This window comes from Falco punctatus, assembly GCF_963210335.1.
Source record: "Falco punctatus genome assembly, chromosome: 6".
Lineage (NCBI taxonomy): Eukaryota > Metazoa > Chordata > Aves > Falconiformes > Falconidae > Falco > Falco punctatus.
In genome coordinates this window covers 6,481,540-6,495,018 of record NC_137585.1, presented here as the reverse complement: position 1 = coordinate 6,495,018, position 13,479 = coordinate 6,481,540, and the positions used below count along the sequence as shown (strand labels likewise).

Here is a 13,479-nt window from a genome sequence, read left to right as displayed (position 1 = left end):
TCTGCCTTTTTGCCACGGAATTATGGCTCCCCTGGCACGTAAGCTGTGATTCTTGAGCATCTTGTAAGCTGTGACTCGATGGTCGCTAGCATTTAGTTCTGTCTGTCCTTGCTTTGCTGCCTGATAGCTGGGTGGCAACTCTTGGTGCCTAAACCGATCCAAGTTCAGACAACACATCAGTATGGCAAAAGAAGCCTTAGTTATGAAACCACTGAACTTTCTTCACAGTTGTTTGCTTAATTAATGTGTTTCTGTATCTGGATGCAGGGCAGAACTTCATGATGTCCTGGAAGATTATAAAGAAGGAGCTGCAAAATTTATAGGTAAAGCATGCGTGTCTGCTTGCATGTCTGGAGTGATAATGCAGGTGGATCCCACTGGTGTGTTTCCAGGCAGTACAGTAGGCAGAAGGATTTAGGCATAGGCTTTCCACACGCAGGCATTTTCTCACTCTAAGGAAGACTTGAAGTAGTGTGTTGTCACTAGTATGGGCAGAAATCCTTCAAACAGGCTACAAAAACACGTGGTTTTGCTTTATTTCTCTTTTTCTGCACCCAGCCTTCCCCCTGGGGGCTTCAGCACTGACTGGGATGGGCTCAGGCCGAAAGTTGAGACTAGAACTGAGAGAATTTTTACTGTAGCCCCCAGTCACTGCTGCAAATGAATCTTGCCAGATGCAATTTCTGACTAATTTTGATGAGAAGAATTAGAAATTCTCATTAAATTGGCCTTTCCCATACAGCTGTTCAAATACATTTCCTGGGAGTATCTATCTGCTCAAGCTGGCTTTTTGATTCTTATAGAATAGTTGGTTTCATCTAAATATTTCCAAGAGGAGGTCTTCATCTAGTATGAAGAATAAACAGACAAAACACCCCACATTAAATCAGTCTCAGCTGGTGGACACTTCTGCCTCTGAGCTATTGATGTTCCGAGAAGGTGTTAGGAGAAGAACCCATGTTGGATTTGCAGGAGCTTTGAGGAGCTAAAGAAGCAGGTGGAGAAGCTAATTTTTCCGCTGTTCTTTGTTCCTGTCAGTTTAGCAGCTGGACTGTACTTGCTCCCTGTATTATTCTTTCATTTTTTCCATGTTAAAGGGTCTGATTTAGAAATAAACTCAGTTTTACCTATGGATAGCCAAACACAAAACAGTCAACATTGCCATAGTGCTCAGCTACTGCTCCGAGACGTTGTGATCTTCATCAGTCCCTGTACTCCATTCTTGGAGCAATTCTTGAATGAAGTCTTTACCTCGACACCTTGGTGGTAAGAATGAGTAAAGCAGCAGTTCCTGTGTTTGTGACTATTTTGGTTTTTCCTATGGTTGTCTTATCAGAGCAGTAAATGACCGCAGGCATTGTGCAGCCAAGATCACTGTTGTTGGGCTCATGTGGTGAAGGAACCTGAACGCACAGCGAATGCAGAGTTAACATCTGTGTGAATATGTGTATCGTAGCCTGTATTTATATCTGGGGAGGTAGCTCAAAGAACTGGAGGATGATCAGCCCAGTCAGCAAGCATCTCTGGGACGTTTTGTTTGTCTGCAGATCTTGGGCTACATTGGGTGTAAGGTAAATCCTGTAAATCCTGTCGAAGTGATGGCATGTCTTTAATGTGTATAATTTAAGGACAGTTCTTTGTATGTGGAATCTAGCGGACTTTGCAAGAAAAAACAACTTTTGAGTTGCTAATGCTTGTGTCAAAGCTGAAGTATTTTATGAATGTTTCGTATGTGTTAGTTGCACATAATTATGAATGTATAAAATAATGTAATTTATTATAATTTAAAAAAATGTTTAATAATTTCTCTCCTATATACAGACACCAAGTTTTTCTTGGTTGTTTGTTTTTTTTTAAAAAAAAAAGCACATCAAAATTTGGACATGCATTTCACTATATAAGCAAAGTTATGGCTTGAATGTCCAAAGGAAGTTTACCCCCAACTTCTAGTAAGCCTTGACTGCATTTGGACAACTTATTCCTTCAAGAAAGATTGAAAGTCTCTTTATCTGAAACTTCTTGGAGGCTTCACCAGTTTCAGTGACGACCTGTGAAAACTGTATGACATTGAGATATACTGTCTAGCTTTCTGGTATTTGAAATCTCCAGTCTGGCAGGGATGATAGATTTCTAATTTGTGTGGCTCATCTGTTCTCTCACTGTATGTTGTCCTGCCTTGAAAGTTCTAGGCTTGAGGTTGTTGCTTGGTTTAGATTATGTCAAGTGTCAGATGTCTCCAGTGTATTAGTGAGTGGTCAAGGGAGTCAGCTGTTGGGTCTGCCAAATTCTAGTAGCAGGAGTATTAATCAAGAAGAAACATAAATAAATCTCAAAGAAGCTATGTAGGCTGCAGAACCAAAGGGTATTATTATTTGGTGGTTTGTCCTGATGCTGCGCTCTTCCTCCCTGCAGCTAGTAAAAGGGGAAAAAGTCTGCCACCTTTGGTGTTGAGGGATCGAATGAACAATACTGTCTTTGTCAGAATGGATATACTTGTCAGTGGGAGAATACCCTGTTCCCTTCTGCAAATTTACAAACCACATCTTTGCATTAGCTTTGGTTCATGAAACTACTCTCTGTCTGTCGCTCTGTTCCTAGGGATGCCAGACACGGTGCTGTACTGCTCCCTTCATGACCCAGTCACTCCCTGTCCGTCTGGCTACAACACTAACAAGGTACAGTAACTATAAAGACTTGAAAGAGGCCACTTAAAAGTTCCCAAAAGAAAGCTGTCAGTCTTCCCCTCACCTGTGTGCGTGTGCTTAGAAGGCCACAATATTTTTTGTTATGCTTTATAGAAAATCAAATCTTTGCACAAAAAAAGAATATCATGTATGTGCTCATACCTCCAACTAAATAAAGCTGCACACTTTTTACTTTTCAGTGTGCTCTCTGAACAGTTAAGTGGCAATTCAGATAGAAAGGGGAACTCTGGACTCCCATGCTGTTGCGGTTAATATGGTAGTAAAAGAAAATACATATGTATTAGCTTCTATGTTGTACAAGCTTATGGTGATGCCACTGATAAGCAACAAACTTGAACTCCTACGTGTGTATTTACAGTCTGCTACAGGCTAACAAAGAGGAAGAACTTAGTATTCCTGCAGGAAGGTGGCTTGGCAATCCAGGAGTGTGTAGCATTGTGGATGTTTGCCTGTTCCATCCCACAGGCACCCACCTTCCCTGTGTGGTCCCCACACTACCTGTTACCTGCCACAGCTTTGGCCTGGAGGGGCCACTCCTGGTACCTGCTCAGATATGGGCAGTCCCAAGGCCTGTGTGGGTACAGCCAGGTTTGGTGAAAGGTCACTGAACGACAGAGGAGAGCTACTGCCATCCAGCTATCGGTGTGTATTCTTTGCTGCTGGGATCCAGGCTGAGTCCTGTCTCTGCAGGGAAGGAATTGCCTGAAGCTTGTCTCATCATTTTGCAGCTGTGAGGTGATAGCAGTGAGCTAAGCCTGGGCGTTGCGGGTTTGATTTGACTTTTTTTTTTTTTTTTTTTTTTAAGCTGGTGGAGATTTTTATCACCTTGTTGCAAGACCTTCTGCAGCTGGCTCTGTGCTAACAAATACTTAGGAAAGCTTTTTGAAAGCAGTGAGACAGAAAGCTCTGGATTCTGTGCCAGAAAACCAGGCACAGGCTGGATTTAAATGATCATGGGGTAATGCTCAGTTCTCTAAGCCTTATGGCTATTTTATTTATTAAAGCGGCTTTTTTCCCCTGGAGGGCAGAATGAAGGTAACTAGACTTGATTACACTCTGTGCCCTTTGGCTTAATCACTTCTGACTTTCCTCCGCCTGCCTGCACCAGCTGTTCCTCGATGCTCTCACATAAGAAGCAGCAGGAAGTAACTGGCCAACATGCTGCTGCAGCACAACATACAGCTGCTGTGTTCCAGTTGCTCTGCAGGTGCTAATTTGGGATCTCCTTCCTTTAGAGTTGCTTTTCTTCTTCTTTTTTTTTTTTTTTAATGGGAAATTTACAAAATTATTATTACTTTGGAGACTTCTGTCTGTTTGTTATTCAAATTTAGTGAAATTAGCTGATGAGGCCAAAAGTAATCAGGAGAGATGGATGGACAACAGATACGTAGTGTATTTGATTTGCGCAATCCTTCTAGTTTTTGTGAAGACCAGACCAGAAAAAATACTCTGCTCATATTTTTTGCATCAGCTGATCGAATTCATGTGAATTAGTATGCATGAGAACTGTGCTGCTTAATCTGTCTGTCTGGCATAGGCTAGGAGAATGTGTTTAAACCCTCAAATCCCAAAAAGTCCACATATCACTTCAAGCTATAAGCTATTTCTGGTAGCTGAAAACGGTTCCTCATTTAAGAAAGCACTAAGGGAGCTGCAGATGAAAAGAGCTGACTTCTAAAGGGCTCAAGACTATTACTTAACCTCCTTGAACACTCCTTTAAAATTTTGGAGCAGCAATGTTGCAAGTGTAACAATAATACAACACAAAAGCAACTGCCAAGCTGCACTCACAGGTTAATTACAGATTCTGCAGAATAGGAATAAACGTGGTAGCGTGCATAGTTGCAGTGGCTGGAGAAATATTTTGTGAATCTAAATGTTCAGTGAATTGAATGGTGACATCTGCCAGCCCAGAGGTGTTCAGGTAACATAACCTCTCTATGCAGGTGCTTTTGTCTTGCTTTAAAATCAAAATCTTTCAAGGGTAACATGGTAACAAGGAAGATGGAGACCCATGTGTGTACGCAGAATGGAAAGCATATGAAGAGACTGAGAAGACTTTGTGTGAAATCCTAATGAGTTACCTGCCATTTCTTACATTAGCTTGGTTTGAAAGTTGTGCTTGGTGTTTCAATCGCTTCTTAAGTGGCTGGATTCGGGGCCTAAAATAAAATCAGATTCTGAGATTGAATTGCCTAACAACCTTTTGTATTCTTCCTGGTTATATCTGTGTAGTTTATATATACAGATATATTTTAATGGATGGTGTGAATTCACTGCTTGGAAGAGGAAATAGTTTTTTGGGTTTGCATTGGGTACAGAAAACCAGTGAGCTGTATTTCCCATTGCAGCCTTTGCCACTTTTTATGAGATGACAACAGAAGTTTGATGAGAATTAAATCTCTCTTTTTTTTTCCAAATCTGCCACTAATTTGTGTGATGATAGGCCAGCTGCTCTATCTCAGAGACTTGTAAACATGTGGAGAAGTCGCTGTGTCGAGTGTGATGGTTTCACCAAAGAGTATCCCAGAAATCCCAGTTCAGTTATTTATTACCTTTCACTCATTGTGCCAAGTGCAGCTGATTATCTGAGCCGTGCTTCTGGAGAACTTATCGATGAAGTATCGTTCCAGTATCTGGTGTTTCACCAGAACAATTCCTTCTCCCCTTTGACCATGAAGATCTGTTAACCTTTGTGACTAGTGTTCATCCCTATTCTTCCTTGATAGACGGTGTCCTTGTGGGGAAGCTCGGGGCGTATGGAAGTGACAGCTTCCAAGTTCATGGACATCCAGCGGGCCATCCAGCCAGACTGGTTCCAGTGCATCTCTGATGGAGACACTATTTCTGGTGAAGCTGGCAGAAAAAGAGCCAAGAAGTCTGTGGATAGGTCACTTTCCTTCCTGGATGTATGTCTTCAGCTGCTAGAAAAATCACCGGTAAGATCCCTGAAATACCAGGGCAGTAGTACTGCAGCTGCTTTTCAGTCTGTGCTGCATCCTGGGCATTGTTTTCCTGATTTTTTTTTCCACTTTTGGACTTCAGTGCATTTTTTTCCCCACTTACCTTCATGCCATATACATGGGCAAAGTAGGATCTTCTCATTCAGACTGAGAAAACCCATCTTTTTTCTCTGAAGCCCCCTCAGTTCCAAGTGAGGGGGGACTTGCTAAAATTTGCCAGTGCTATTCTTTATTTCTTCCCACAGCTTTGAAAATTCCCCCCTTATTGGTGAAAGGGAACATACTATCTGAGTCTGTACTACAAAGGAAAATGGGTGACAGCAGCTGATACTGGCATTCCCTGAAAAGCAATTAATTTCAAAATCTGGTGTCTGACAGCCAGGATAATGGCACCTGCTTTGTATTCTGCACTGACACATGTAGTGCTGAGGGGCCATCTATAAAAAGCCACGTACAAAGATGTTCTGTGGTTATTGCCTTCTATAGGGAGGTGGAAAGAATGGCACCAAAATTCACAGTGAGTTAGTGTCGAGGTAAGGAGCAGAATCTTGTCTCTCTTAATCCCGTTTCTACCTTACACTGTTTTGTGGGGAGTAGTATTACATGGATGAAACACTGTGGCTCTGGCAAGTTCCTGGGAATGCAGGGCACCTGGAATCTGGGCTGTGAGATGTCTTGTGTGTCTTTGGCAGAGCATGCTCTAATGCTTGTGGCTTTCTCCTGGGCCAGGAACTACAAGGAAGTGTGATGTTTGGGGCAATTGAAGGTGGAGATATCTTGGAAGAGAGGCTCAGATCAGCCAGGGAGACTGCCAAGCGACCGGTGGGTGGCTTTCTGCTAGATGGTTTTCAGGGATGTGCCATGGCCAGAGAGACCAAGTTGAAACTGATAGCTTCTGTCACAGCAGAACTGCCAGAGGATAAACCAAGGTAAGTTGTGTGGGCAACATCCCAAGAAGTCCATCTGTCCTATCATGAGGAGTGTCTGCAGGCTGCTGTGCAGTATGACTGTGGGAAATAATCACTGTATTGCATAGCTCTGCTCGTGTGCCAGGCTGCATAAATTCTACCCCTGTCAGGCTGCAGTCTTCAACCTCTATCTCAATTTCTAGCTGAAGCTGGGCTCACGCTGTGGCTTTGAGTATTCTCCACGTTTAGAGAATCATCAAGGGTTTAGTTCAGGTAACCTTTACTTATTTTAGAGAGAATTACAGGTAGGGTATGTCTGTGCTGCTTGCATTTGGCTTCTGAGGCCATGGCTTGCCTGAAGTTCAGCTCAAACAAGAACATTCTTACCAAGCTATCTTACAGGGACCTTTTCTCAGAAAAACTGTCATGTTTCCAGTTCTCTGTGGCCTGAACTGGAGGAGAGCTGAAAGGGGTGCCGACAGAACTAGCCGGTGCTTACACGATCTTACAGCAGCCAACTCTGCCCTGGTGCCTGAGCCTGTGAGCTACCAGGGGGTGGCACAGCCTGGCCCAGAACAAGTATGTTCTCTGCTTGGACTGGCATAATGTGCAGATCGTTGTGTGTTCTGTTAGTTATGCCTGTTAGATCCATGCCAGAGACTGGACAGGAGTGGCAGCTTTCTTGAGTCTTCTAAATGACTAACAGTAAATAAAGACTTCCAGAAAATGTGTGCTAATATTTGCTAGTGGTTCAGAAGTGGAGGGCTTGCTTAAAGTTGGGTTGAGCTTGCTGGCTTTTGCATGGGTTGCTCTTAGAAGAGCAGCTGCGACAGAAGTGGTATGGGTGCTTTTTTTTTTTTTCATCGTTTCCTGAGGAATGACTCGGGCCCCATTGTCTTTCTGCTGCCCTCTGCTAGCTGAGCATTGCTCTGACTTAATGGTGTTCAAAAGGAAATTAAATGCGAAAGCATGTGTCTGGTGTTGCCGCTTGTTCATGCTTAGCGATACCTGGGGTTTGAATTTTCCTGACAATTAGAAGGCTTGCTGTGTTGTTGCCGTTCTGTCTGGCTGAGCTACTTAAAAGATCCCCCGGGAGCAATAGAGTCCAATCTGCTCAGCTAACCTTAGTGGCTACCAGTGCATCTGCCTCATCTATCAAATAGTTTGCTTTTCGGGTTAAGACAAGCATTTCTGACCTCTTTGTTGGAAGAAAGCTGGTTAGCCCTAGGGGCTCTTGTAATTCACCTCAAGTGAATTTCAGACAATTCTGTTTTCCTGGATCACCCTTGCCATTCTGGCTGTAGAAGTTGTTTTGCAATTGTGTTCTATCCCAATATGAAAATCTGTAGAAGACAAACGCTTTCTGTGCTTCACCTAAGAAGCGTCTGATTTTTGTGTGATGGTGAAATGATCTTATGAATGTGCTCTTGAGAGTCCTTTCACGTACCTAAAGATGCTGAAGTCTCTTGGTAAAATTTATTTTCCTTCTCAATAGCATCAGAACCCTTGCAAGAACAAATGCTCGTCCTTCCCTGTGCAGAGATAAGCTTTAGCAAGGGTTTTGATCATATATGCAGAGCTACTGATTTAGCTATTGAGTATCATTTTCTCCCTGCCATGAGTGCCTGAAACATAAGACACTTAGGCTGTAAACTTCTCCCATCCTTATTCTGTGCTCATCAATTTAATTGGAGTACTTAGAAAAGTGACTAAAAATGGCACCTTGTGACTTCATTTATCAGCCCCTGTGTATTTTCCTAATTATCTGTTTAGATCATTGCCCTACATTAGCTTCTACTGCTGTCAGCCCAGCCATGCACCTGCAGGAGAGCAGGCACTGCTCTATTCTCTTCTGCCTCACTCGCCCTCAGGGAAGCTGCCAGCTAAATCTGGCTAACAGCAGGATCTCTATTACCATTGATAGCAATCCAGCTGGGCTCTTCCTGGCTCTTAATGCCATGTCCCAGGAGATGTTACAGCCCAGGTTTCTGGCTAAATCATTTGAGCAGGTAAGAGTGTAAAGAGGAGGGAAGAATAAAGCAAGGAACTTTCTCTTTTCAGTGACATTTGTTACTAGTGCATTCTCCTCTAGGTAGTTCTCCAAGTGCTGTATGATATGTCTGTCAGTCACCTGAAGGACTGTATCTTTGACCAGCTGTTTGCTGCTGTCTCTGCTGCTTTTGAGCAAGTCTTTTTTAGACTGTCCCCTAAACAGTTACCCAGCAAAGGGGTCCGTGTGTCTGGAAAGTGCTGTTTCCCCTGGAGCACAAACATGACTAAGGAAAATGTCTGCTCTATGGCATAGATACTAGGTGAATTTTGAATCTAAGTGAACTCATGTGTGTGTGAAAGAAACCAAAAAACTTCCAAAATAATGAACAGAATGATTGATTTTTTTTTTTTTTTTCTGCAGTGAATGGGGGATTATTGCTGTCTTCCACATGGCAGATAAAGAAAAGCCTGCTAGGTACTGGCTAGGTTGGAGATGGGGAGGTGGAAGCGCGCAGGATTCTGAGCGGTGACTGCCATACCCACTTGCCTTCTGATTAGCAGTTGCAGGGATAAGCTACACATACTGCACGTATCTCTTCCTTCAGGTGCCTGCTTGCTGCTTCTACTCGGAATATTCTAGATTTTTCTTCTTGCGTGTCTCTTACAGAATCATCCATGGCATAGGCAAACCAGATGAAGTGATTGAGTGCATTGAAAGGGGAGTGGACATTTTTGAGAGCTTTTTTCCCTTCCAAGTGACGGAGCGAGGCTGTGCCCTGGTTTTCAGTTACGACTGCCATTCAGATCCTGAAGCAGCAGGTAGGCTTCTTGGTGGTCACGATAATTTCTTACTGTGTCAGCCAGTATTGTGGCAAGTGTAGTTCATGCTTTGGAGGAATCTATGTTTGGGGGTTTCATGTCTGAAGTAAGTGCAGTAACCACTGGAAACACTGGGATTACACTGTCAAGTGTTGCTTTTGAAGGTGGAGCATTTTGGTGTGAAACCTCGTGAGGCAAACTTGAGGCCTCAACCTTGGGTCTGATGTCTGATTAGCCAAACTATACTCCATTATTTCTTAAATACTTAATGAATAGAGGGGTGGTTTTTTTTGACACCATTGGCAAATTTTCGGTTACTGTTAACAGTGAATGTTGGACCTGATAAGTGGAGAACTAAAATACTTGATCTCTAGAATTAACTGAGTATATGTCTGGTTTAGTAATGTATTTCTGCAGTCCCTTCTTCTTTCTAGCTGACAAAAGTTAGGGATCCATTTTTGGGGGGAGCTTTTCCCTCTGTCCTTGCATTCATCAGTTCATATCAAAACAAAAAGATGTTCATAACTCATCACCTCATTACGCTGTGAGATGGAAGCATGTGTATCACCCATTAAAGCATCTATCAAATGTGTTTCAAGCAACCATTTTGTTTTGGCATATTACATGTCTTTAATACAGAAAAACATTTTACATTTCTCCTCCTGGGTAGAACCTATCGGCTCTTCATGCCTGGGTAATTCAAAACCAGCTGAATAGAATAGAACGGAACATCTTGTTTCTTTGTGCTGGCTGCTGTGGTTTTTTAACCCTTCTCTTTGTTTGTTGTTCTTTACCTTGTCTCACCTTATTCTTAAATCATAACATTCTGGGTAAGGGCAATTTCTTGGTTCTGTGTCTGTTTGACACTCGGCAGACATGGATTGTGCAGACAGTAATACTGATGTTTCCAGATACATCTTATGCTTAAAGCAAACCTTAAAATGCAAACCTACAAAATTATGGGCTGATTTTTTTATTTTTAAGATAGACTGCCAGAAAGGCAGAGGTGGAATCTAAATTTTCTGCATTAGTGCTACCAACCTCTTTTGATTCAGATTGTTTAAAAAAAAAAAAAAAAAAAGCATCTAAATCTCTGAGCCTGATGACAGCATAGAGAGTAGAATGATTGAATGCAGATGAGTTGCCTGTACTCTAGAAAAATCTCAATAAAACCAATTTGTTCAGGTGATTGCATTCTGTTCAGCATGCAGTTCAGACTGGAAATATTTTTGACATTTTATTAAGAATTCAGCTCAGTAGAGCAGCAAAAAGTTATACTGTTGTTTCAGTTCTAACCCTTCATTAGGTTTAGTAGATTAGTTTTCACTTGTCTCTTGCTGTTTTAATCCTCTAAAATTGTATTTGCGTTAACTAGCCTATGACAATTAAAGAAACACAGTTGCTTACCATAAATGTTGGAAACTTGTGGCAGTTTTCATCTAACAAGAGTAGCAGGAATACCTGCTGTAAGGTTGCTGCCCTTTCTCTGCCCTTGCTGTCTGTCCATAAAAGGCTGTTGTCTTTATTTAAAACAGTTTTAAAACAAAATGGGACCCAGGACCTGGAGAAGGGCGGTGCTGAAGAAGACCAGGATGAAATTTCCAGAGCTGACCCAGAAATGACACCATTTGAGATACCTCTGAAGGACAAAAGGTACATGAGTTCGTGAGGAGGGTACCTGCAACTGCACCACAAAATATGCTGAGTTTATCCTCTGTATTTGATTGCATGTGGTCAGTAGCTGGATAGGAGACTTCATAAAACATGAATGTGTTGAAGACAGTGCTTCTGGACATTGAATGGAGGAGTCCGGGACAATCATTCTAGCTTGTTATCAGGCAACAGTGTATGGCTGAAAGCGCTATCTTTTTGCATTTATCCATGGATCAATGGATCATTTATCCAGAAGACATACTGTGGTCATAACTGTGCCAGCTGAAAGTCAGTACGTTCACAAAGGTTGTCTGGGGATCATGTTGGTCTTCTGCATCTAACGTGGGTCACCTTGAGATGCTAGATTTAACCTATGGAGAACCTCTACTTTCTGGCTCCGTTTGGGCAGCTGCAGAGCAATTCTGCAACTTCTGTATACTACACAAAAACTTTGGCCGGGGTTACCACTTGTACTTCTTTTTTTTTTCCACAGCTGCCTCTAGGCTGTTTGAGTAGATAATTTGTGTCGCTTCGGTAGATCCTCTCTCCATTTTGTGAGACTGGGCCATCTCACAGTAGAGGGGAATACAGTTTTGTGAACAGTGGAATGAGTTTTTGTTTTGTTTTGGATAGCTTCCTTCTTCACAGAGTGTGTGATAGCTAGTGAGGTGTGTCTTGTGCTACAGCTTTTCTGTCAGGGAAGGCACAGGTAAGGCTTCTCTGCTGCTAGCTGTGATTTAGTCAAAGTTATCATCTGACTTCAGATGTGTGACCTTTTGGCTCTGTAGTGAGTTCTGGCATGATATTTGAAGTCCTTAGTGCCAGTGGTGGTCTTAGATGTCAACACATCTTACGGCAACTGGATTCAGGACTTCAAAATTCAGATCCCTGCAAAAGGCCATGTGGTAACTGGATATTCTTTACTGCTTGAATGGGTCTTCTTACCTTGATGTTATCCAACACTGCTTCCTCCTTAGATACCAAGATGATTTTGGTCCTTTGCTGGAAGGCTGCACCTGTTACTGTTGTCAGAGGCATAGTCGCGCCTACGTCCATCACCTCCTTGTGACCAATGAGTTGTTGGCTGGTGTCCTGCTCATGATGCACAACTTCCAGCACTACTTCAGTTTCTTCAGTGCCATACGGGATGCCTTAAGAGACAATAAACTGGATCATCTGAAGAATCTTGTCTTCAGGCAGGCGCTTCAAGGCCCAGCAAATGCGAAGCCAGACCAGTGAGTTCACAGAGGAGAGAGGAGGTTGCGGGCTACATCCTTATCCAGTGGGACTGTGTGAGGTGTACTGCCAGCAGGGTTCCCTGGACCGCTTAGTGGTAAAACGCCTGCCTTCCTGAAGGGAATTGAAGGGACGTTTGAAGATCATCTCACTTCCTGGTGGGGAAGGAAGATCTTATTCAAATGTCCCTTTCGGTTAATTGGCTTGGTGCATTTTTGGGGTATGCAAGAGCCTGAACAGCGCGCGAGACCAGCATGGATAGCTTTTACAGTTACTGTTGGTTTTCCATGTGGAAGGACTGAATTACTGAACTTGCGGTTGAAGAAGCAGCAGGGCATATACTTAAAATTAACCCAGCTGCCTGGAGGCTCAGCAGCTGTTTGGGACTCTTATTCCGTACCCAACGGTTATTACAGGTAATTATTTTTCTAGAAAATCCTAGTGGTATTGTTGTCCCATCGTGGAGCTCCTTGTTGAGAGATCCTGCCTCAGTCTTAACACACTCTTCCTTGTGGCTGTTGCCAGCATCTGTCCCTGAAAAGAGCTGACTGGAAGAGCTGCTGTGTTTGGTGGCGCAAGGGACTGGATGTGTACTTCTCTCTCGGGCCACCTGCAGTGCAGGATGTTCTCTGGGCCAGAAGGAGGCCCTTGGTCTCAGCTGGGCCTTGACAGGCCTTGCCTCAGGGGTGCTAGTCTGTGACATTAGAGCCAGAAAGAAGAGAAAGTGTTTAATCCATGTCCTGCTATAGAGTTGTTGGTGTGTTTTTTTGTGTTTTTTTTTTTTTCACTCTGTACCCTTTCACCTGTATGGACTAAGATTTCACTCCTGCGCTAGCATGTGGACGATAATGAAAGTACCGCTCCTTGCAGCTGTCCCAGCACTGGTCAAATACCAGGCTACACAAACATCCACGTGGGATGGAGCTGTGGAAGAGATGTATCGCAGGAAAAGGTGTTTGGATTCTTGTGGTTCCCTGTTTTAAAATATGACTTAGTTACGTCATGTTCCTCTTACTCAGCTTTTTTCTTAACGCCTCTTGCTTTGGAATCCTGGATTGATTCATTTTATGTTACAAAGCAACAATTAAAATTGTTTTTCTAATTACACTGGCTCATCAATGTGTGATAGAGGTGGTGTACCACAGAGCTTGAGTGCACTGTTCCAAGATGATGTCTCCTGGAAACTTGGCCTAGCAGCCTGAC

The 13,479-nt window shown here is 43.0% G+C and overlaps 1 protein-coding gene across 2 annotated transcripts in view; it reads left to right on the top strand.

Moving 5' to 3' along the window:
* The window catches only part of QTRT2 (queuine tRNA-ribosyltransferase accessory subunit 2), a 14,067-nt gene extending 686 nt beyond the window's left edge, over positions 1 to 13,381 (top strand). The window contains exons 2-8 of one of the 2 annotated variants that reach the window (XM_080393658.1): positions 268 to 323; positions 2,599 to 2,675; positions 5,435 to 5,644; positions 6,398 to 6,597; positions 9,236 to 9,387; positions 10,923 to 11,040; positions 12,018 to 13,381. In XM_080393658.1, coding sequence (XP_080249784.1) covers positions 268 to 323; positions 2,599 to 2,675; positions 5,435 to 5,644; positions 6,398 to 6,597; positions 9,236 to 9,387; positions 10,923 to 11,040; positions 12,018 to 12,279 — 1,075 coding nt within the window. In that variant the 3' untranslated portion in view covers positions 12,280 to 13,381. Of the gene's footprint in view, positions 1 to 267; positions 324 to 349; positions 1,267 to 2,598; positions 2,676 to 5,434; positions 5,645 to 6,397; positions 6,598 to 9,235; positions 9,388 to 10,922; positions 11,041 to 12,017 lie in introns of those variants that run through there. The other variant, XM_080393659.1, reaches the window with a different exon arrangement.
* Positions 13,382 to 13,479: the final 98 nt, after the last annotated feature.